Source organism: Curcuma longa, chromosome 7 (assembly GCF_044706935.1).
Source record: "Curcuma longa cultivar G26 ecotype Majalengka, Jawa Barat chromosome 7, ITB_CL_G26_1.1, whole genome shotgun sequence".
NCBI classification, from domain to species: Eukaryota; Viridiplantae; Streptophyta; class Magnoliopsida; order Zingiberales; family Zingiberaceae; genus Curcuma; species Curcuma longa.
Window position 1 is genome coordinate 9,039,752 of NC_133867.1, and position 21,658 is coordinate 9,061,409.

At 36.9% G+C, this 21,658-nt stretch overlaps 3 protein-coding genes across 4 annotated transcripts; all 3 read left to right on the forward strand.

Moving 5' to 3' along the window:
* Window positions 1–13: 13 nt before the first annotated feature.
* On the forward strand, window positions 14–1,595 carry LOC141831372 (uncharacterized). Its single transcript, XM_074718728.1, has 6 exons — window positions 14–272; window positions 354–437; window positions 528–578; window positions 686–757; window positions 869–931; window positions 1,508–1,595. Exons 1-6 carry the CDS (start codon window positions 30–32, stop codon window positions 1,553–1,555), a joined length of 561 nt encoding a protein of 186 aa, XP_074574829.1. The 5' UTR covers window positions 14–29; the 3' UTR covers window positions 1,556–1,595.
* Window positions 1,596–2,189: 594 nt separating this feature from the next.
* LOC141832174 (uncharacterized) lies at window positions 2,190–4,001 on the forward strand. Of its 2 annotated transcripts, none has more exons than XM_074719662.1 (2): window positions 2,190–2,230; window positions 2,545–4,001. In XM_074719662.1, the coding sequence occupies exon 2, from the start codon at window positions 2,611–2,613 to the stop codon at window positions 3,676–3,678; it is 1,068 nt and encodes a 355-aa protein (XP_074575763.1). In that variant the 5' UTR covers window positions 2,190–2,230; window positions 2,545–2,610; the 3' UTR covers window positions 3,679–4,001. The 2 variants fall into 2 exon arrangements, with proteins under 2 accessions (XP_074575763.1, XP_074575764.1); XM_074719663.1 differs by lacking the exon at window positions 2,190–2,230 and adding an exon at window positions 2,265–2,330.
* Window positions 4,002–9,490: 5,489 nt separating this feature from the next.
* LOC141831397 (CSC1-like protein HYP1) lies at window positions 9,491–21,187 on the forward strand. Its single transcript, XM_074718752.1, has 10 exons — window positions 9,491–9,870; window positions 9,988–10,143; window positions 11,860–11,923; window positions 12,168–12,377; window positions 15,636–15,824; window positions 16,800–17,098; window positions 18,415–18,691; window positions 19,752–20,021; window positions 20,213–20,446; window positions 20,727–21,187. The coding sequence occupies exons 1-10, from the start codon at window positions 9,590–9,592 to the stop codon at window positions 20,865–20,867; spliced, it is 2,121 nt and encodes a 706-aa protein (XP_074574853.1). The 5' UTR covers window positions 9,491–9,589; the 3' UTR covers window positions 20,868–21,187.
* Window positions 21,188–21,658: the final 471 nt, after the last annotated feature.

Sequence of the window (21,658 nt, forward strand, 5' to 3'; positions counted from 1 at the left end):
ACAGATCAATTTTCTTCCTCTACACCCTAATGGAAAAGGAGGATCAATCTCTCTGTGTGACTATTGCAGAAGTTTTAGCCCTTCTTTTGCATATCAACAGACTCCATGAATTCACTGAAGAAAATTCTTGTACATCAGTTGACTCACTAAAAATTCAATTATCTGAGAAATTCAAGAAGCTTTCTAAGGAGTCTAACAATGGAACCAACACAAGTATCAAAAATATAACTAGTGAAGAAGAGTTTCTTCAAGATCTTTTCTTGTATATTGAGGTTTTTTTTTGTCTGTGTTTGCTGAACATTACCTTTTTATATATGCATCTAAATGATACTGAGTATGACATTTCTCTCTAGAATGGCGTTTCAGAAGAAGTTTTTGCAAAGATTTCAAAGAAGTACCAAATTCCAAGGGTGTCAACTTGGAAGCAAATTTTACAGGTTTGATTTCTGTCTTGGCTTTAAATTTTCTAAATTGACATCTTTCACACATACATATACTCTTTTCTAAGACCTACATCAATTTTATAGCTAAGATATGTGGAAAAACTTCTTGGAAGTAAATTTTCAACACACATGAAGGTGAGTACTTGATGTGTATTATGAACAAATTTTCTATTAATTTTTTTGGAAGTAATCTCTTTATTCACCTAGAAAGAAACCTTCTGCCTTTCTTATGTATTCATTAGAGAAACAATCGGCTACTCGATGCAATGAAGATTGAGCAACTGGTTAAAGAAAGGCCATTGCCAAGATCAACAGTGAGTTCTTTGCCAGACTTAGAATTTTGTGGCTAAAATTTTTCTAATTTTGCTTATGATATGTCAGTTACTTTCAAGAATGTCATAAAATAAATTTTATTCTACATGTAGGTTTTTGGAGAATTTGATCTTGATCTGAAGGCTAGAACTCAGTTGAGAAAAATGTCTGCTCAGGTAATTCATACTTATTAGAGTTAAGTTATAATATGTGAATAGCAACTAATTTGAATAATAATACTTTTTCATTAGAGACAATATAGCTACTAGACTAGACAAGCTGGTTCAACTAGAAAAGTCGGACTCAAATGCCAAATTGTTCCAGTTATCCATTTGCGGTTGAATCAGACAATTTGCACCAATATAAGAGAACTCATGGTGGTTTATTGTCTTCCAAAAATTCTCAAAACACTCATTTATCTAGTCTAATATTAGATGAGTAAGGATGTCTTCTTACAATTTTTACTTAACAAGAACTAATAACATGGAAAAAATCAAATCTATTCTAACATTAGATACCAATTGGGATGCTTAATTAGAGGTTGGCTCATCCAGTTAGTTTGGTCACTTCGCGATTGATCCATTGGTTCAACTTCCAGTTTTCCCGGGTCGGTTTCAGTTTGATTTTTATAACCATGGGAGAAAGCTTCTTAATTACAAGTTTCATGCATGATGTAGAATTGTTGTTAATTTTTTATAAAGATTATACATTTATGATAACCAACTTATTGCTTGCTACTTGATTTTGTGCAGAGGAAGCAATCCATGTTGTTTCAAGCTGACTATGATGCTGAGGATTAAACATGCAAACTTAAAAAGACAGGAGGACTCTTTCTCTTTTGTACCTAGAAAGAAATGTCATCTCCAATTTGTTTTTCCTAGATCAGTGTGATCAATAAGATATTTCATTTTCTAAATGTTAATTATTCCAATTCTTTTTGTCTTTATTTATACTTCTAGAAGTTTGATTATTCTGTATTATTAGCTTTGTTAATATATAATAGTTATATAATGAGTAAATTGTTATTTTTAAATGTGGTTAAATCATTTTATTGATAGAGCAAATAAATTTGACCTATTTAAAATTATGAACATGATATTTGTCATTGTAAAATATACAAAATTTGTACCCAAAATGTGTCATTATCGTTTTACTTTGCATTTTAATTTTCTTATTTATTTGATTAAAGTTTTTAAGTCATGTAATATTGTTAATTAAAATCTTAATGATATATCATAAAACTTTTAATTTGAAAACATTGTACCTTTAAAAATAAATTTTGAAATCATATTCAAGTGTGATTGAATTTGTATAATCTAAATAAGCAAGGAGGGTTTTAACATTTTTGAAATAGTCAGGTAACTTTCTGAAAAACTGACTATACATCATACTAAAGAAAAGGGGGCCAAATTCTGCAACTTTTTACCCCAATTTCAGCGATCGAGTGCGAAATCCACAAGATCTCCGTCTTCAAGGTTGGATTTTTCTACTCCCATTCGCTTAATCCTCTCAGTCGCACTTCGATTTGCTGTTGCTTTCTCTTTTTTTGATTGCTTTCGTCCGTTCTTGTTGCCGGTAGGGTTCTTGAGCAACCCGAGCTCCATCTTCGAAATCTTGAGTGATTTGGATTAGTCTACTCTAGGGTTTTTGAAGCCGCTTACTCAATTCGAAATCGATCGCTCTTCTCCTTGATCGTCGCTGCTCTTTATTAATCTCAATTTCGATTCTAGCGCGCTTTGGTATTGCGTTTTCCCCCCATTTCATAATCTATCTACTACATTCTGTGCAGCTTTGATCTTCCCCCATCAAGATTCGAGTTGTGCTTGCGTTTTTGCTTAGCGTTTAAGAGGTCAAAATGGCAACTTGCAAGCAGTTCTCCCGAATCGATACCGCTGAGCTGAAATCTCAGCTGTTTAGGAAGCTCGGGCGCCAACGAGCTGAGAAGTACTTCTACAACCTCAGGAGATTACTCAACTTGAGACTCAGCAAGTTGGAGTTTGAGAAATTGTGTTATAGTATTATCGGGAAGGAAAATATTGCCCTCCATAATTTGTTCATCAGATCCATCCTCAGCAATGTTTGTCTTGCACTTGCTCCGCCTAGCAGAGAGACACTCACAGGAAATTCGCGGACATCGAAAATTTCCAGCATTGGTGAAACCGTTCCTCCATCACCTCGAAGGGGAAGATCCATAAACAGTAGGGATCGAAGATTAGCGGAGCGATCTAGCCTACTCGGGCCTTATGGAAAAATTCCTCCAGGACATGTTCAAGAAGTCACTAATTCTTGTGATTTACAGAGGTCAAGAGAGCAGCAAAGTGCCCTAGAGTTGATATCTATTGGCAGCAAAGCACTAACATCTGTGGAGGATGGGGAAGAGGTTGATCAATATCGATGTAGCCCGAGTGTTCAGAGTAGAAGTCCTCTGAGGCCTCCGCTAGGCATTCCAGCAACTGCTGGTGATCGTTCTTGTAAATCTTTTTCCGGTGGCTTCTCGTCGAGCTTTCGAGGTGTGCAGTCGAATGTACTCGACAGCTGTCATCATACTTCTGAACTACCAGATTCGAGGGCCTTGCGGGTTTGGTTGGAGAGGAAGTTGGAGGTTGGAGGCCTTGGGCTGTCAGTTGATTGTGCCAATGCATTAAATCATGGGATGGATGCATTCCTGAGAAGGTTGATCAGACCTTGCATGAACCTTGCTAGGGCTAGGCGTAGTTTGAATAAGATATATCGTGCACATGGAAGTATTTCGCATAACATGAAAGGTTTGTGGCAATTGGATCAAGCACAAACATCAAACGGGTGCTATTATGCTTCCTCACATGATTTCCGATTAGCAATGGAAATGAATTCTGATTTACTTGGAGGTGATCGACCCCCCCTACAGCTTGAGAAAATCTGCTTTCATTTTTCAGAAGATTGAAATCTGACCTGTGTATGGTCTTAGTTACATTTTCATGGTGATTCCTGGAGAACACAATTTGAGGATCCGATTCCTCTTTAAACTTTGTGGGGCAATAATAATATGCGTCTATTATATTTCCAAGAATGAAAAAGAGAAATTCAAGGCGTCTGAATTTATACACCAAACTTCATGGAATATGGAATAAAGGATAATGGCATACACCTTCGCCTTCATAGGTTTGATCATTCTAAATCTGCCGATTTCTTGTGATGGATCTTACATCCTTGTCAAATTAGGCTGTAAAAATTTCAATTTCGAAAGGAATTTTAAGTTCATAGTCATTTCTGAGAATGAGCTATGCTTGTAAATGATATATTAGTTTCCATCTGTTGTTTCATTTTTGAAACTATACCGAGGCATTCTGTTCTAAAATAATGAAGTCAGGCTATTCACTGCAGTCCTATTCTTCTAGAAACATGGTTCCACTGTTTTACCTTTACACTTTAACAATGTTCTGATAACTCCTTGCCGTGGCCAAATATTTAGTCACTGTCCAAGTAATTCATTTCAATTACATAGTTCCAGATATGAAGCTGTTAAAAGATGCCTACAAAATAGTTCCATGAGTTAATCTTGAAAATAGAGGAGATAATAAAGATATATATAGCAAGCCCTTTTAGCAAACTCTGCATTAAATTAAATGAAGATCATAGTAAATACTTCATGAGCATCGTTACTACGTTAACATGACACTACAGATGTTTAATGAAGGCTAGATCTAAACAACATTGTGGATTTGAAAGATAATGTTTTCCAAGAGATCAAGTATTAATGTTTCTATGAGTATTTGTAGATCAAATTCCTTCAGGCAGCCTCTTAGGTAAGCAGTAGCAGAATGCAGGCTAAGCACATATTGACTAGTTGGATATGGAGTATATCTGCAGCGGACAATTAAAATAAATTAAGGTAATGTGAATATCAATAATCCAATGTTAACAGATTATATTCATTTCTCATTCAATTGTATTGTCTTATACTGTCAAAGTTTAGTTGCTATCTCATTCTTTCTGTATCTTTTGCCATTCCTCATTATTAAGTAGCCTTTTCTATCCTACTGAGCTCATAAAAAAAAAGGAGCAAATCATTGAGAAAAAACTGCCAAAGTCTGCACGGGTCGTATATGCTGTGTTTGCTAAAGTTTCAAGTGCACTGTAATCTACTCACAGGATCATCCAAAAGGGGATTTGATCCATTGTTTTACTAGTTTATATGGTCAAATATGCACTTATATATGTATAGTTGCCTTGCTGCGTAATAGTATAATTATGTGTTTGGTGCGAATATGCACTAAAATAGGATATTCTATGGTCCATAAAGTATTCACCTATAAGAAATAAGGAAGTTGAAGAACTCAAATAAAATAGAAAGGTTAATGTTGCATATTAATGTTTGACATTTTCTAAATAGATAGCTACTATATGTATCTTTATTGTTCAGGTCCTAGAAAATTAAATCTTATGTAGCATTTGGTTATTCTGAGGTAGTTACAAAATACAATTTATGGATAGTCTTTGATATATCTACATGGAATTGCCTAAGCAGTTGAATTCTATAGTTTGGTGTTGAATGATCTCTACATGGAATAGAAACATGCAGAGTTTATAACTTTCATATAAATATTTAGTCCCCTTTTGTGATCGGGTAAGACCTCTTATCACTGCTTTGGATGTTTATGTTCAGGACACATTTTCTATTACTACAAGTTGTACAATTTGTTTTGTTGGACCTGTTTCATGTACATTGTTTTGTTAGTTGATGCTCTACTTAAAAAGAACTGATGTGTGTATTTTGTGTACTTTGTATCAAGTTTCAAGCACGTGCAAATCTTGTGCACTTCAACAAAAGTGATCTAAATGTAAATCTCGATTTTTGTTTAAATTTTTTTGGGATCATCCTGTAATATTGATTCTACTATCTTTGACATGTTTAAGATAGGATTCTGTAAATGAAAGTAAACATTTTTGTGAAGTGATATAATGCAAGGCCTTCTATATGTTACTACATGTTTTTATTTTGCCAATGGAAGATGAACAAAACTAGAATGAAGGGATCCTTCACCCAATTCATATCAAGACTCTTGGTTTAACCATTGGATTTGACTTTGTTTAATTTCAACCGTTGCTAGTGACCATTCAAGATTTAAAGAGGCAAATTTGACTGCTCTTCACATGGATTTTGCATCGAGGGACTAGACTGAAGGCACCTTTAGGGTTTGACTACTTGGACAAAAAATATGAAAAGAATTTTGACTTGTGGAACTTCATCATTTGAAATTTGAAAATTTGTTTCTATATTGAAGAAATTGTTATGAAAAAATTATTGGGCAAAAAAACTTTTGCTTGAGATGGAAGGGGAGCCTTGACACAACGGTAAAATTATTACCATGTGATTTGGTGCTTACGGGTTCGATTAATGAAAACAACTTCTTGCAATGTAGGATAAGATTGTGTACAATAAATTCAATGTAGTTCGATCTTCTAGGATTTCATATTGGTGGGAATAAACTAGAGATGTAATTTTGTTATTAAATTTGTAATGAAGGTATATATCTCTGCCTCTGATACTAAATTATAATGCGTTAGATGCTTAAGAACATTAAGTTAGTGTTAGCTTAGTTTGACATTCCATATAATTGGTCTCATGATTTTAATCCTATGATAGAATCTTACTGGAAGATGAGTACGCTTAACTATCAAATTCTTTTGAAGAGTAGAGACAAATCCATGAAGAAGTGCTGTGTTATTAAGTGTATATACCTAATTCATCAAGAGATGCTCTATACTGAAACACATTTTCCCCACTTCAACGTGTGTTTAGATTTGTTTTTTTACCATACATTCTAAAAGTCTATCAGGGGTTACACCTCATTTGAGCTATGTCACACCAATCACTCTGTATCGTAATGTACATAGAAAGGTTTGCACTATTGTTGTTCAGAATGAGATACCTAAAAATGATAATTGATTGCACTATTGTTTATCAGAACGTAGTAAAAGTACAAGATAAAGCATCAGAAGAATTGATGGGCTTCAACCTAAAGTAACAGAATTTACCAAAAGATACTCCAGAAAAGAATGTAGAGGGAAGCAGCATGCGAGATGTGTTCCCTCATTGCTCCATTTCTAGCATACGTTCTTCTTCCTCAGCCTCCTCCAAGAAGCCTACAAGCAAAGAACGTAATTTGACAGGTAATAGGCTCTTGTATATCCTGAAAAGTTAAATGTACCTTTTATCATTCAATCCTCGATAAATGGGGTCGCAGGGAATTCCCCTAACTCAAGCCACCCCATGCTGCTTCCAACTCCTCCCTAACTTCTCTGCTAGTTTCACGCATGACATGGTCTGCTGACTCTTGTGGGTTGCAGACAGCTTGATTTTCTCCAGCTTTGATCGATGTTTTGCTAGGATTTCATCTAAGTTTCCTAGTTGTTCAGCCTGCTGTTTGATTTTGTTTCCTGTTCTTACAACTTCAGTTACTTTCAGTGTCTGTTTCTCCTTCTCAAGTCTAGACACATGCTTTACCAAGATCTGATCTAAACTGACTGAAATGGTGATGTTCAATCCCATTTTAGCTCATTTAACTCGAAACAGGCATTTATCTGTTTTATGTATACAGTTGACAGGAATCTGATCTTTGTTCTCTTTGTTGCATTCATCTCCTCCTTGAGTCGGGATGCTGCCACACGACAGTGCAACACTAGTAGATTTAGCTTTCATGTTTTCATTTTGGATTTTAAAATCCAGATTTAATTCCATACTCTTCCCATCTTCATCTATTTCAGATAACTCCTCAACATCTTCATTCACCATTGTGCCTAATGTTCTCTGATCCTGTAGCACAGCATTATTTCTCTTTGCTTCTTCGATTTGTCTTTCAAGTTTTGAGACATGTTTTACCAGAAATTTATCTAGACTGGGTATTTCAGTGACAACTGGTTCATTTTTATTAAATAACTTCCTTTCAACATCCTCATTCTCCATTGTTCCCAACATTCTCTTTTCTTCTAGTGAAAGACTATTTTTCTTTGCTTCTTGAACTTCTTGTGCTTCACCAAAAACTTGCCTAGACTGGGAGGATATCCAAAGAAAATAAACCGTTCTGCTGAAATATGATTTTACAACAAAACTTGTACATGGATTATAAGTTGAAGAACAAACCTATTAGAAGAGTCCTAGTACATCATCCTAAATCTCAGAAAGAAATTTCAGACAAAAACAATCATTCGCCACAGTTAAACTAAATTGCCATAATTACAATTCAATCAATATTCAAAATCTTAATTTCAGAGAGTACAGATGCAAACTAAACTTTATTAAGTGCAGACTTTTAAACAACAGTCACAAATATATCCTCTTACATGTAGAAGGGTATTGTATAATTCCATAGCATTCCCCATGATGGATGGAGAGTCAATTAACTGTAAGGAAATCCGAGTTAGCTTAGCCTCTATGGCTATGCCTTTACAAAAAATCATAGATAATACGACTTCGGCAATTACCGATTGCTAGACTATCGGGACAAGCCTAGAAGTCCCACTACACAATCGATAGATTTGGTTGGAGACTCGGAACTCACCAAGTATCTTCATTCTTTTCGTTTAAAAGAATAACTGGCAAGTAAAACATGCCGGGAAGATGTTAAATTAAACCAAAATTTATATTTCCATCAACAGGTTTTGAGGGCTGGCACTATATTTTCAACCAGAAAAACAACAACTTGCACTTAGGAGGAGGACATAGTCCGCCTGTAAGTAGATTTTTGAATCTGCTGTAAGCATGACCCTGAGCATATGGAATACTGCATTGCCCTAGTTGCGCAATGGTCCGATGGAACTCCATTGATGCAAGAGTGCTGAGATTAGTACAGTTTCACTCCAAGTTCTGAAAGACTGGCAAAACTCACAAATGATTCTGATGACATTCAATGGCAGTAGACTAGCTCTAACAACAACACTAAAACACTAGATCCAATACTGACATGCTGGCGTAATCACCAATACATCCAGATGCCGTGTCTAACAAAGGTTATTAAACAACTAGGTTTCGGTAATGGCGGTAGGTCGGCAATGGCAACGCCAGAATCTGCAATAAAAAATCCTAAAGATCCGCCATGAGAAGAGAAAAGACCAAGAAATCAAGAAGAAAATGAGAACAACTCGGTGATTCAACTCCGTTGGCTGATTGTAAAAGCAGATCATGATCAAAATTCAATTAGATTTGCTGGGATCCAATACTAACCTTTCTGCCGCTGCCGATGACGGTGGACGCAGACGACTCGACGAAGGGCTCCATCGCCGCCTCGTCGTGGGAGAAAGCATCGCCGGCTTCCATGATCGAGGGAGGTGAGCAAGCAATCGGATCAGCGGGCTCTTCCGCTGAAGGAGGTGGAGGCGGAGGGAGACGGCCGTTGATTTTTATTTAAAAAGGGAAGAAAAAAATAATAAGTAGCCGTTACGGGTTTAGATCTTTCCGTATTTTGTCGATTCTAAAACTTTGAGTGGGCATTTTGAAAAGTACGAAAATGTTAAGAGCGATTTAAAAAAATTTCCCTATCTATAAATTCATAACTATTAGCCGGTCAACGGCGGGACCCACGTAATTGCCGATGCCGCTTGCTTAATCGCGTCATAAATGGCCACGTCAACAAATTGAGCCTACTCGCGTATTAATCTGTTCGCCACGTCATCGTCGTCGTCGCATAGTTTATATAATGCTTCTGGTTAGTTCTTACTTCTTAGCAAAGGCTTCTCTTCTTCTCTGATCTCTCCTTCCGCAATCCTCTCCGACCTCGCCGAGCCTCGACGTCGTGCCTTGTGATGAGAGTCGAACGAAAGGGAGAGGGATCGAGATCTGCTACTGAGGATTTGAGATGATCGTCTCGGCTCTTCTGACGTCGGTGGGGATCAATCTCGGAATCAGCGTCCTCTTCTTCGCCCTGTACTCCGTGCTCCGGAAGCAGCCGTGCAACATCAAAATATACGCCCCTCGACTGGTCGCCGAGGGTCGTGCACAAGCGCGCGGACGGTTTAGCATTGAAACCTTACTACCTTCCGCCGGTTGGGTTCGTAGGGCATGGCGACCCACCGAGGAAGACCTTTACAATTCGTGCGGCCTCGATGGAGTCGTCTTTGATCGAATATTCGTTTTCAGGTTCCATTTTTTCTTATTAATCTCTCCTCGTATTGCCTCAAAATCTTATTTTGGCACGGATCACTTTGACTAACCCTTAAAATGTACGTTTTGATTATGGATTTTAAATTTCTGCAGCTTGAAGGTTTTTTCTCTTGCTGCAATCATAGGAGTATTTGTTCTCCTTCCCGTTAATTACTTGGGTGATCACCTTCGGGATATCGACTTTTCTGATCTTCCCAACAAATCTCTTGATCTGTTCACTATCTCAAATGTAAAAGATGGCTCTAATTGGTAACGCATATTTACATTAACATTTTTATTGTGCTTTTCTCTTGCTGTATATCTTGCACACAAATTATTAGTTTACTTTTTTTTGAGGAAACACTTATATGCTTCTGAGTATCTGAAGTCTTAATTAATCTCTTGTGATATGCGGTCATCCAACTAACGTGATCCAGAACAAGAGGGCTTGAGCTTGCTAGTGCCAGTAATTACGGAAGTACATGTTCAAATAAGTCAAGTCAGACCGTGAGGGAGGTCTATAATAGTCCAGTATCACGTCCAAACTTGACAAGAATGTTCAAATTTAAACTTTAGATATGAGGGTCTTATAATATCTTAGCTCCTAGGCAAGTTGTTAACTAATTAATATAATGATCTCAAACAATCGGTCATAAAATTCTGGAGCTGGCATGACTTGGAAGATTTTTTTGTCTTTGGATTTGTAAATGAACTTGCCAGCTTATTTCAATTCTGATGCGTTCACAGAAGCTAGTCTATCTATTTCCTGTAAATTCGTAGCATCCTTGCCTTGTTATACTGTAATGACGTTCCCTCATATATTGTTGGGGTATAAAGTTGGTAGGATCAGAGAGTTAGGGAATCTACTGAGATCTTCTACCTTGATGGATTGTTTACAATATGGTCTGGATACACTATGGTTACTGATGCTAATAATATCTAGTTGATTATTGATTTGCTAGGAACCTAGAACCAAGGTTCTTTGTGCAAAATCTTGGTTGACAAACTGAAAAACTTGCTAAGTATTTGACCTCACACAGCTTGAATTAAATTCAAAGAATAAATTTCATATATAGAATTTGATGTCAAATATCTCATATAGGTATGGTTGTAGGTATGTGACTCCTCATTCTTTGAAACATGTTACACATGGGCAATATAAATGCTAATGTCTGACTTGGTATGTGTGCATTGAGTTTAAGCATCCAAGATAAAGACATAGGAAAGCACTTTTAGTGTGTGTCCTACCTACCTCACTGTCTGCCTCTCATTCTCATTGTGATTGAATTTTTATGAGCATCATTGTTTAGAACGACTTGAAATATTGTTTCATGCCGGTTGACCCAGTTGAAACATTTGATTCTACCCACTGACTAGCGAGCAGAGCATAGCCAAGACCCACAAAACACCTTGGTGGACAAGCGTGAGTCTTTTGCAAGCATGGGGTGGGATACCTAGGGCTATATGAATCTTCCATTGTTCTGCAAATCTTAATAGTTAAGGGGGGTAAAGTAGCTGGGTGTGATCACATTTGTTGATGTTTTCAAATGTTGTCCAAGAAACCCCTTTTGAATGATCAATTTTATAATATAATGTATGTTACAGTGTTTTGTGCACTTACTTTGATTGGAGCATGTTGCTTGTCTCTACAGGGTGTATAATGTGTCAACGTTTTGGCCCTCTCAGCTAATGTGGAAATTAAATAGTAAATGAGAGTGGCTCTGTCTTATGATTCTATTTTAAATTCAGGCAAATCTTGGATTATAGTACCCTTTTAAGTGACAATTTTAACTGGCCAAATCAGTAGTTTTGTTCTTGATGCTTGTGGAAACTGGATTGCCATTCAGAACTTAAGAATTCCTTGGCAGATTCTTCATGGTTATTAATTTGTCTGTCTCTTTCTGGGTCTTTAAATATGAAGGATTATCTATTTTTTCTCATTCTTTGGTGAGGACATGTTTGTTGAAGTTAAGAATTTATTGGCAGGTTATGGTGTCATTTTTCTGCAGCATACATAATAACAGGTGTTATATGTTACCTTCTGTATGCTGTAAGTGTTGCTTGTGCTGAATTCTTTTACATGCTATACCCTGTCTATTTGTTGAAGTTGTTTTCCCTTGTGATTCTGCTCTCTCTCTCTCTCTATATATATATATATACATATATATCTCGCTTGAAGGATTGCAGGATAGAACTTTGGTTGGGTAGGTTGTGTAATATTTATATATCTACTACTTGGTGAAGAGTAACCCTGATTTAGATACTCATGGGTGGTACTTTGTTGTCTTTTGCAGGAGTATAAATATATATCTGAGAAGAGAATTGCATACTTCAGTTCTTCAAAACCACAACCACATCATTTTACCATTCTTGTTCGTGATGTCCCTTTACATTCTGGGAATTCTATAAATGACACTATTCAGGCATTTTTTACGGAGTATCATCCATCAGATTACTTGTCTAGTATTGTGGTTTGCCGAACGAGCAAGCTTCAAGGTCTCATAGTAAGGAAAAGAAAATTATGCAACAGAATTATACCATGATGAATGAAAATTGTTCAATGTTTCAGTAGTTTGTAATTCTGGAAAATTGACCATTGTTTTTGTTATATTATATAGAACTAGTCCACTGCAAATATATAAAATAGTTATTGATCATGTTCACTCAATAGTTAGAGAAGTTACAAAATTTGATATTTTTGTAGAATTTGGGGGAAAATATTGTATTACATCATGATTGAGATAAGTATTACATAAGCTACTAGGCTAAATAACTATATTTTCATCTAATCCAACATGTTAGATTAACTAGAAAAAAGACTAGGTCATGACCATAATGAAACAAAATATAATATTTGCAAGAAGGTTAAACAAAACTTACAGGAGCACATGTTCAATGATCACTTCGGACTCATATCCTTCAATCTTAGACCGGCCAACACATCGACAAAGAGAGGGTAAAGTGAAACAAGAAGAAAATCTCAAGAACAAGTCTCTTGAATAGCTTCTGCTTGAAGTGACCCATTCAACTACACGGAATAAACTGATGGAAAACCCAAAAAACAAAGCACTCAAAAGTCTTGGAGGACAGATGGATAGCATAGATGACCCTTTGCTAGAAGTAGAAAATGAGAGCATGATACTTCTCTGTTCAGGTCCCCATTGGATTTTGGCTGCTTATATACACAACACATAAATAAATGAGAAAGAAGAGGGCAGATCAGAAGAGGGGTCTTGACATTGAGGAAGAGGTATGTGTTTTGTGGGAAGATGAGGAAGAGTATGGAGTGCTTGTTGCTCACTGGTTATGATCAAACAGAAGGAATAGAGGAAAACATATAGGGAACACTGGAGGCTGGTGAAAAGGACAAGTTGAATCTACAAAATGGGGAGGAAGAAAGGAGGCTAAATTGCCCGTGGAAGTAAAAGGAGAAAGGGTAAAAAAACCTCAACTCACAGTCAAGTAGGTCGCCAAGACACCTTTGATGTTGTAGGTCATGAGGATGCATGAGGTCTAGTTGGAGAGAAGCAGAGAAGACTGTTGTTTTATGTATGTTCACTTGGTTGGATATGACAAGATGTTGAAAATGTGCCTTCGAAGGAACTTAGATCTCAATGTTAAAATCCTCAAAAGAGAAGTTTGTTGGGGAGGGAAGCTAGGAGGGAGGAAGCTTGCAGTTCTGTGGAAATAATGAAAGTAGTAGCCACCAGAATACCTTGTTGGGGAGGACAGGAACCAATTCCACTACTGGGATGTACCTAGGGGAAAGGAAGTGAGATCGAGTGAAAAGGAGAGGGGTGTGGCTCGTAGTCTTCGCTGGAGTAGAGAGATTTTTGTGATTTAGTGGCTAGAGAATAGAAATGCTATATGAGGATTGGGAGGTGGTTGTCAAAATCAATGGCCTCTTCCTTATTGTGAAAGAAATCTTAGAAAAGGGTTGACTTGGATACCATGTGGAATTTAAGGAAAAGTGAATGTTGTATTGCATCATTAATGAGATAATTATTACATAGGTATATATAAAGTTACAACTCACAACAAAGTTCTAAATCAAGGACTACTAATGTGGGACTAAATATTAATCTAATATCTCTAACAATTTTTAAGTGAGTCTGTTGAACTCACCGTGTGGCATCTTCTTACACATTTGTGATGTATGTACCTTAGCACATAATTAAGCTTTTATATGTAGGTACATGTTCTAGTACCTTGCTTGTTGTTAAGTGAGAATATATTAAAAATCAGCATTGCAAATTAGCATATAGTTAGCTAAGTTGTCCCATAGTATTCTTGGCTATACATGCACATAAGAAATTTCAGTTGGCTAGGTTATGTGAACGTTTCTAAATGGAAAATTTGAGTGTACTTGCCCGCCTTTAGGTTTAGATTATTGACAAACCTAGCTTAGGCTTTCATCGCCCTGCTGTTGTAAGTGTTAGCTTATGATGTCAGCATATGATATTTTTTGACGGCCCTGACTACCTATTTTCTGCTACTAAATAGCGCTAGAACTTTGAGAAATTATATAATCTTGTTGTCGGAGATAGAAGGGAATTTATTGAATTGAAATTACAAATCAAATTAGACTTATCTGTTGACCGGTTTGAGTTGATAATCTCAAGCTGTTGGCCTTGAAGGTCTCGAGTTGTTAGGTTGTCCGTGCACGAGTACAGCGAATCAGCCTTAAAGTCGGTTGAGTACCTTGAGTGTCAAATTGGCCAAATACTCCAAGTGTCGAGTTGCCGAGTACTCCAAGTGTAGAGTAGCTTGAATGCTGAGTCAGCCGAGTAGATTGGTTGTCCGACTACTGAGCCTAGTCAGGAGAGAACTTCGGTCGACTACCGTTGTCGTCCGAGTGCTAGGTCGCCCTAGTGCACTGAATGCTCAAGCACTCCTGTCGAGTTCCCCGAGTGACACCAAGTGGACCTGTTGCCCGACTATTGAGTTGGTCGAGTGGGTCGCCCCTGCTTGTGCGTCGAGTCAAGAGAGCGTTGTTGAGTACTTGGGAAGCAATCTCGAGTCCGACTGAGTTTCCGAGTGATCAAAAACAGAGAAGCTGAGATATGTGTTCAACACAAATTCTTTAAAACAGATTTGCCCCACCTCTGGCGGTGCTTCAAGGTTTTCGTGAGTCGTTTGTTTCCTAAGATACAACGGCAAAATCACAATCCCCACTAAGCAATGGTGGTCGCGGCAAATTGAGATGGTACCCAAATCCTCTCACGAGTAGTATGTTGAGTGAAAGATGCACGATAGAGAGGGAAAAATTGGAGAATCGTGCTCACACATAAGTCAACTTAGTTCAGTGCAATCTAAGCCCTAAATTTGTACTCCTGTGCACCCACGCGTGAGAGAGAATCTCTCCCCATACATATGTTCACAATATCACTGCATGTGGAACATTATAAGCCAACTATATTGCCTTGACACTCCCAATGTGGGAGTAAAGTCCCATTCACAATGGTGTCTCCTCTTTCATCCACCTCTCCTTTTCCATTCATGTTTCCAGCATGCACATTAGTAGTGTTATGATATTCTGATAAATGCTGAAGCTCATTCATTTGGCTTTGTTTTGAGCAAGAATATGCTTGATGACCTAAGACTGCTAACTCACTGTTCTACTGATTGTTTGGAACTTTGGATGCATGTTAGGCTCTCCTTATGCATCTAGTTTTGATTGTGATCTGCATGTCTTTTGTTCCATTTGCTTGTCTTTAGCTTTACTATTCCCATTTGAGTATGACGTTCAAATTTTTGTGCAGACTGATGCTGAGAATATCTATAGGAAACTCACCCACCTGAAATCAACTGCCGGTTCCTCACGGAATCAAAATCATAGTGGCTTCTTTGGACTGTTTGGAAAACATGTTGATCTTGTGCGTAATTATTCGAAGAAATTGGAAGATATAGAACAGAATGTCAGATTAGTGCAATCATATTCACAGGGAGAGGTACATCACTTTTTCCTGAATTTCAGTGATCCCATATGAAGATTAATCACATCTTTTCCAGCAAGGTCCAAGTTTTTGTATAATCAGCTAAAACTGTGTTGCTACAATTTCCATTGCATGATTATCTTTCTATTTGGGTGAAGTTGAATAATGCTTTTCCTCCAGTATTCTTAGGATATTTTAGTTTCATTTCATAGAGTTTACACTAATCGAGCAAGTTTTACTGCATACATTAGCCAATAGGATTCTAATAAACACTACAGTTTTCTTCAAGGATAGAACATCTCATTCTTGCTGGTTGATTAGATGCATGTGTTTCAGATAGCTAAAGTCAGCTTGAAGGACAAAATATTTTTGTTTCAGATAGTTATAACCTATCTTTTTGAAAATCTAGCAGGATTAAGAAAATAAATATCTTAAACTAAGCATTGATATAATAAAATTTGGGATCGAACTCTATGTTGGAGATGTTCGCAAGGTTTTAAATGCCATACTGGTGCCAGTTTTGACGCTCTATTGCACTGGTATTATGGATAGGATGGTGAGCGGCTTTTTTTCTTTTACCCAACAAAAAATTAAGATTATTCTTCAGTCCAGCAATGCAGTTGTGCTGACAGCACCACTAAGCATGTTCTGTATAAGTTGCTTCTAACTGAACCAGGATTCTTCTTTATGTGATAATCCATGCAAAATATTTGCTATCATCTAGTTGAAAATCTTTTGGGGTGAAGCTTTTTTTGTATGCATCCTTTTGACAAGGGCTTATTGATTTAGCTGACATTCATGAAATGCTTCACTAAAGTCATTTTTACCATTTTCTTACTTTGAAATATTGTCTTTCTGGTCTTATTCTTATATGAGCTAACATAAATGGAGACTTGATTCACCTATGTCTTCTGTCAAGTATTTTGATTGTAGCTTCTTTTCTTGCTTCATGCGGTTCTTAACTTGATCATTATGAAAATAAAAAAATAGGAAGTCCCTGCTGCCTTTGTTTCCTTCAAAACTCGTTATGGTGCAGCTAAGGCTCTTCACATTCAACAATCTGTCAATCCGACTGAATGGGTAACAGAACAAGCTCCTGAGCCTCACGATGTGTATTGGCCCTTTTTCTCTACATCATTCATGCAAAGATGGATTTCGAAGTTGATCATCCTTGCAGCATCTGTTCTATTAATAATTTTGTTCCTTTTAGTTGTTGGCATTGTTCAAAGTTTAACTTACTTGGAGCAATTGGAGGCTTTGTTTCCTTTTTTGGGGAAAATACTGAAAATGTAGGTAGTTCTAGTTGCTCATTCTTTTACTATTCTTGTGTTTTTTAAAAGTATTATTGAATTTCTGTGTTTGCATATGTTCTACCCTCCAGCGAGGAAACTTAATGCTGTATCTATATCCATTCTAGCTTCTATACTCCCCTAATCCCCACCCCCCTAATCACTGACATGCTGACCAAATCTGTCTTGATAATTTTGTCCATGCCCACAAGCTATCTCCTGTAACATCCTGTGCCTCTAGGACTGGTGCTTACAATGGTTCGTGAAAGTTCCCTTAAATTATGCTGAAATGATATAATACCCAGATTACAAGCACATGAATTACTTATGGGATTGGTCCTAATTAACTAGTGTCATGTGGATTCAAGTTTGCATGAGATCATTCTGCTCCTGCCAATGTTTGTCATGATTTCTTACTACCACAAGCTTCTATGATAATATTGAAACCAAGATGACTTATTCTCTGTCTCACAAGCTTCTGATGGTATGCCTGAAAAGGAACCTATCCACGTTAGTCTCCAAAGCCACTAGTTACGATTTTCTTTTGACTGAAGCCGATACAACTGAAAGATACCTTATCCCATTAAAAGATATCGGAGGGACAAGGAATCACTTGACTATATTATTGGTGTTATTCAATCTTGAACTTCTTGTTTAAGTCTGGCTTCTTTTAATCTTGTGAGACACTCCGGTAGCTTATCTGCAGTCTGGTCTGGACTGTCAGAAATGATAAAGCTGCAGCTAATTGTGCATATGTTGTAGGCGACACAAACTATGTAAACCTTAGATTGTCAGACATGATGTAAATCTGAGGAATTTGGGTTCCTGTAACTGTTTGTTTATAAATGTTTTGGCCCATATGATAGATATGCATTGTTAAGGTAAAATATCTTTCTTGCATAAGATTTTGTTTTTGCAAATTTCCTCATTAAACTTGCAATCAATTTCTGGTTTCCATGTTGACTTTGATCACCATTGTCCAACTGAGCTGGGGTTATAGGCTAGTTTTTTATCCTGTGTTATTTAGTGTTCAAATTTCTCTAAATCCTTTGTCGTTCTATCTTTTCTTATGTCACTGCCGAATGATTGTTAATCAATGGGTAGCTATTTAAAATACCCATATGAAGCTTATTTCTCCCAATAAGCATATTAACACCTTTTAGATGGGTATGCCATATGATTAAACTGAAAGGGTGCTGAAAGGGTGTACTAACCAACTGTTTGCTGCTGCTTTATTGTTGATTGAGTCATGTTATCGGTTGAAACTCTACTTATTTTTCTGAATAATAATACACGTGGAAATCGTATACTTGCAGAACTGTCGTCAGTCAGATTGTAACAGGTTATCTGCCTAGCCTCATCCTTCACTTGGTGGCAGCTCTTATACCGCCTATCATGAAGCTATTCTCTGCAATGCAAGGATATATAGCCCTAAGTGAGATTGAGATAAGTGCATGCAATAAAATGCTTTTGTTCACAACGTGGTTCCTCTTTTTCGCAAATGTGCTCACTGGATCAGTTACAAGCCAAATACAGTTATTATTTGATCCAAAAACTATTCCTTTAAGACTAGCTGTTGCTGTTCCTGCACAGGTAAAAGCAATACAGTTGTCTTGGAAACATAAATGTTTGAGTAAATTTCTAGAATTTCAAGTTAATCTCGACCAAAATTTGGAAAAGTTTCTGAAAGAAAAACAAGGGGTTGGAACAACCATTTCTGAAAATTGATTTGGTTTTTATGACAGGAAGGTCAACTACAGATGCTATACTGCTATTTATTTAGTGAGATAACTAGTGGTGTAGAAAAGTTTAAGATAGAGTTCTTAAACAATTATGTGGGTGTTTTGGAGATAAAAATATGTAGTTACTTTTAACAATGTGATAAAGGACATATACAATAATATTAGATTCTAGTGTTAGAGCCATATAGAGCACAACAAATTGTTTTTGTTTTTGTTATTTTTGTAATTGTAGATTTATACCAAGTGTTAACAATTAATTATAAGTTTCTTTTTTGCATTAATACTTGAACTTATCACCTAAGATAAACCCTTGTTGGTATATGCTATTTGATAATATCATGATAACTGATGTGAGTGTGAATAGATTAAACTATGAAGCTTGCATTCTGGAGATAAATTTTGGAAACTGATTTTTATGTTAATCAGAACTAAAACCAAAATACTGAATGTATAAATGTAGTTCCAATAATGGCAAAAGAAGCAAGAAACAATTATTATGGTTGGACATTAAATTTCAGTTAGTAAAAGTTCCAGATATCTAGGATATATATAGGGTGGACTGTGTTGGTATAGGGTGGTTCATGTTAGTATCAACAAGTGAATGTCACCAATTAGGATTGAAATTTTGATACGCTAATCAGTTGTGTTTCACTAAGTATATATTAATGTTTGCTAAACCAAAATCTTTCCTACAACAAGTTTTAGTATTTGCCCCCCCTATTGTTGTTTACTTTCTTGTACAGCTTGTTGTACTTGAGTGCTTGCTTGGTATGTTTTATACAAATAGCTAGGCACAACAATGGGGCTAGTCATAAATTTGCTTTGTTAATTTTCTTGTTTTTAGGCTTCATTTTTCATTTTGCTTTGTCAAATTGACATCAAAGTTTGCTAAGCCATTATCTTGTTTTTAGGCTTCATTTTTCATCGCTTATGTGGTAACATCATGGACTAGCTTATCTTGGGCACTCAATCGTACGATCCCTCTTATCGGTGATCTCGTAACAAGGCATTTTAGCAGGAGCAAGGATGAGTTTGACATACCATCAATCCCATACCACAGTGAAATACCAAGGATTCTATTATTTGTGCTCCTTGGCCTCACTTACTTCCTTTTAGCTCCAATGATACTGCCATTTATATTGATCTTCTTCTGCATTGGTTACATTATCTACAGGAATCAGGTGAGTGGCATTTTGTGCTTCATTTTAGTTGTGTGCCACTCTACACCATGATAGGAACATCTTTGTCGCATAACGATGGTTAGCAAACATTATCTATGATTATTTCTTTTGTACTCGTGATAAATGTCGACATCTATTGCTACCTTTGAAATGATATTGCAATTGATTTCTGGAATTGGAATTTCTTGCAGCTATTTGATGTGTATCAACCCAAGTATGACACAGGTGGGAGGTTTTGGCCTGTGGTGCACAACTCGACTATATTCTCTCTTGTGCTTATGCATGTTATCGCATTTGGCATATTTGGGCTTAAGAAGCTGCCCCTTGCCTCGGGCTTAATCGTGCCACTTCCGGTGCTTACTTTTCTGTTTAATGACTATTGTCGAAAGCGCTTTCTTCCTGTTTTCAACAATTTCTCCGCCGAGGTATGTTTGTATCTCGCAAAATCTATTGTCTTTCTCTAGGTTTGTTCTTTTTTTCTTGTGTGAGCTATAAATGCTATCAAAGTGGCTATCTTCCATTTCAATTTTCCTCGGGGTTTTGATGTTTATTTCCACTGAGTTGGCGCAAAGTGATGGTGTTGATAGATGGATCATATCAGTCAATTTTGTTTTCGCAGAAGTCCTTTCTTTTCCCTAGTAACTTCTTTATTCTTGATACACCATATACTATTGATCGAAATGTATTGGATCTTGCTGCTTCTAGACTTTGATAAAGAAAGATCGAGAAGATCCAGCAACGGATGAGTTCTTCGACAAGCTCATGACTGCATACCGTGATCCAGCATTGATCCCTATTCGTCGTTTGGACCTGAACGATGACCATAGTTCTCCCTTACTCTCATGAAGAAGTTCAAGAACTTGATGCGAATGCGATTGCGCATTTCTGAAGACATAGTAGGTGTGGTTACAGATTCAGTTGGATGCTTGTTTGCGTAGGTCTAGAGATGGCTAAGGAAGCTACACCATTAGAGAGCAATCAAAACCTAAGGTTATTCAAAATTTTCAATTGGTGCATTCACAGAAAGCGATTGCTCGCAGTTAGTGAGATGGAGTGGATTCACTTCAACCAACTCATCCGATAGTACTAGTTTGATATGTAATTCTAATTTTATCTCTATTTAACAATTAACTGACCAGCAATGTATGATGGATTCTTGTTTGCCAATCCTGCAATGTTTATTTATAAAGAAAAAACATACGAGTAAAATCTACAGAATGGAGGCACGAAAGCACCTCGATGCAATTTGTAAATGAATAAATCAAGATAACTCCAAGCTTCTCAAACCTCCTTACCAACACACCCGAGGAACCGCTACGATCCATTAAATAAAAAGGAAAATTTCAACAAACAGCCAGTAATCGAGAGGGATCCTACACAAATCAATCAAAACCAGTTTTTGGTTTTTCAGAACAGATTGAAAAACAAGCAGCAGTCAGGGACGAAGGACACGAGAGTAAAATACATTTTAGGGGGAAAAACAGACTCACTGAGGATGATAGTAGATCTAGAACCTTAAAAGAAAAAATTAATAAATGACACAAAAACATGACCTTTGCGAGAAGATTAAGACGAGAAAAGAAAGCTGTGTCAGACCTTGCCGGATCGGGAGCGAACATCTCAGGACCTCTGTGCCC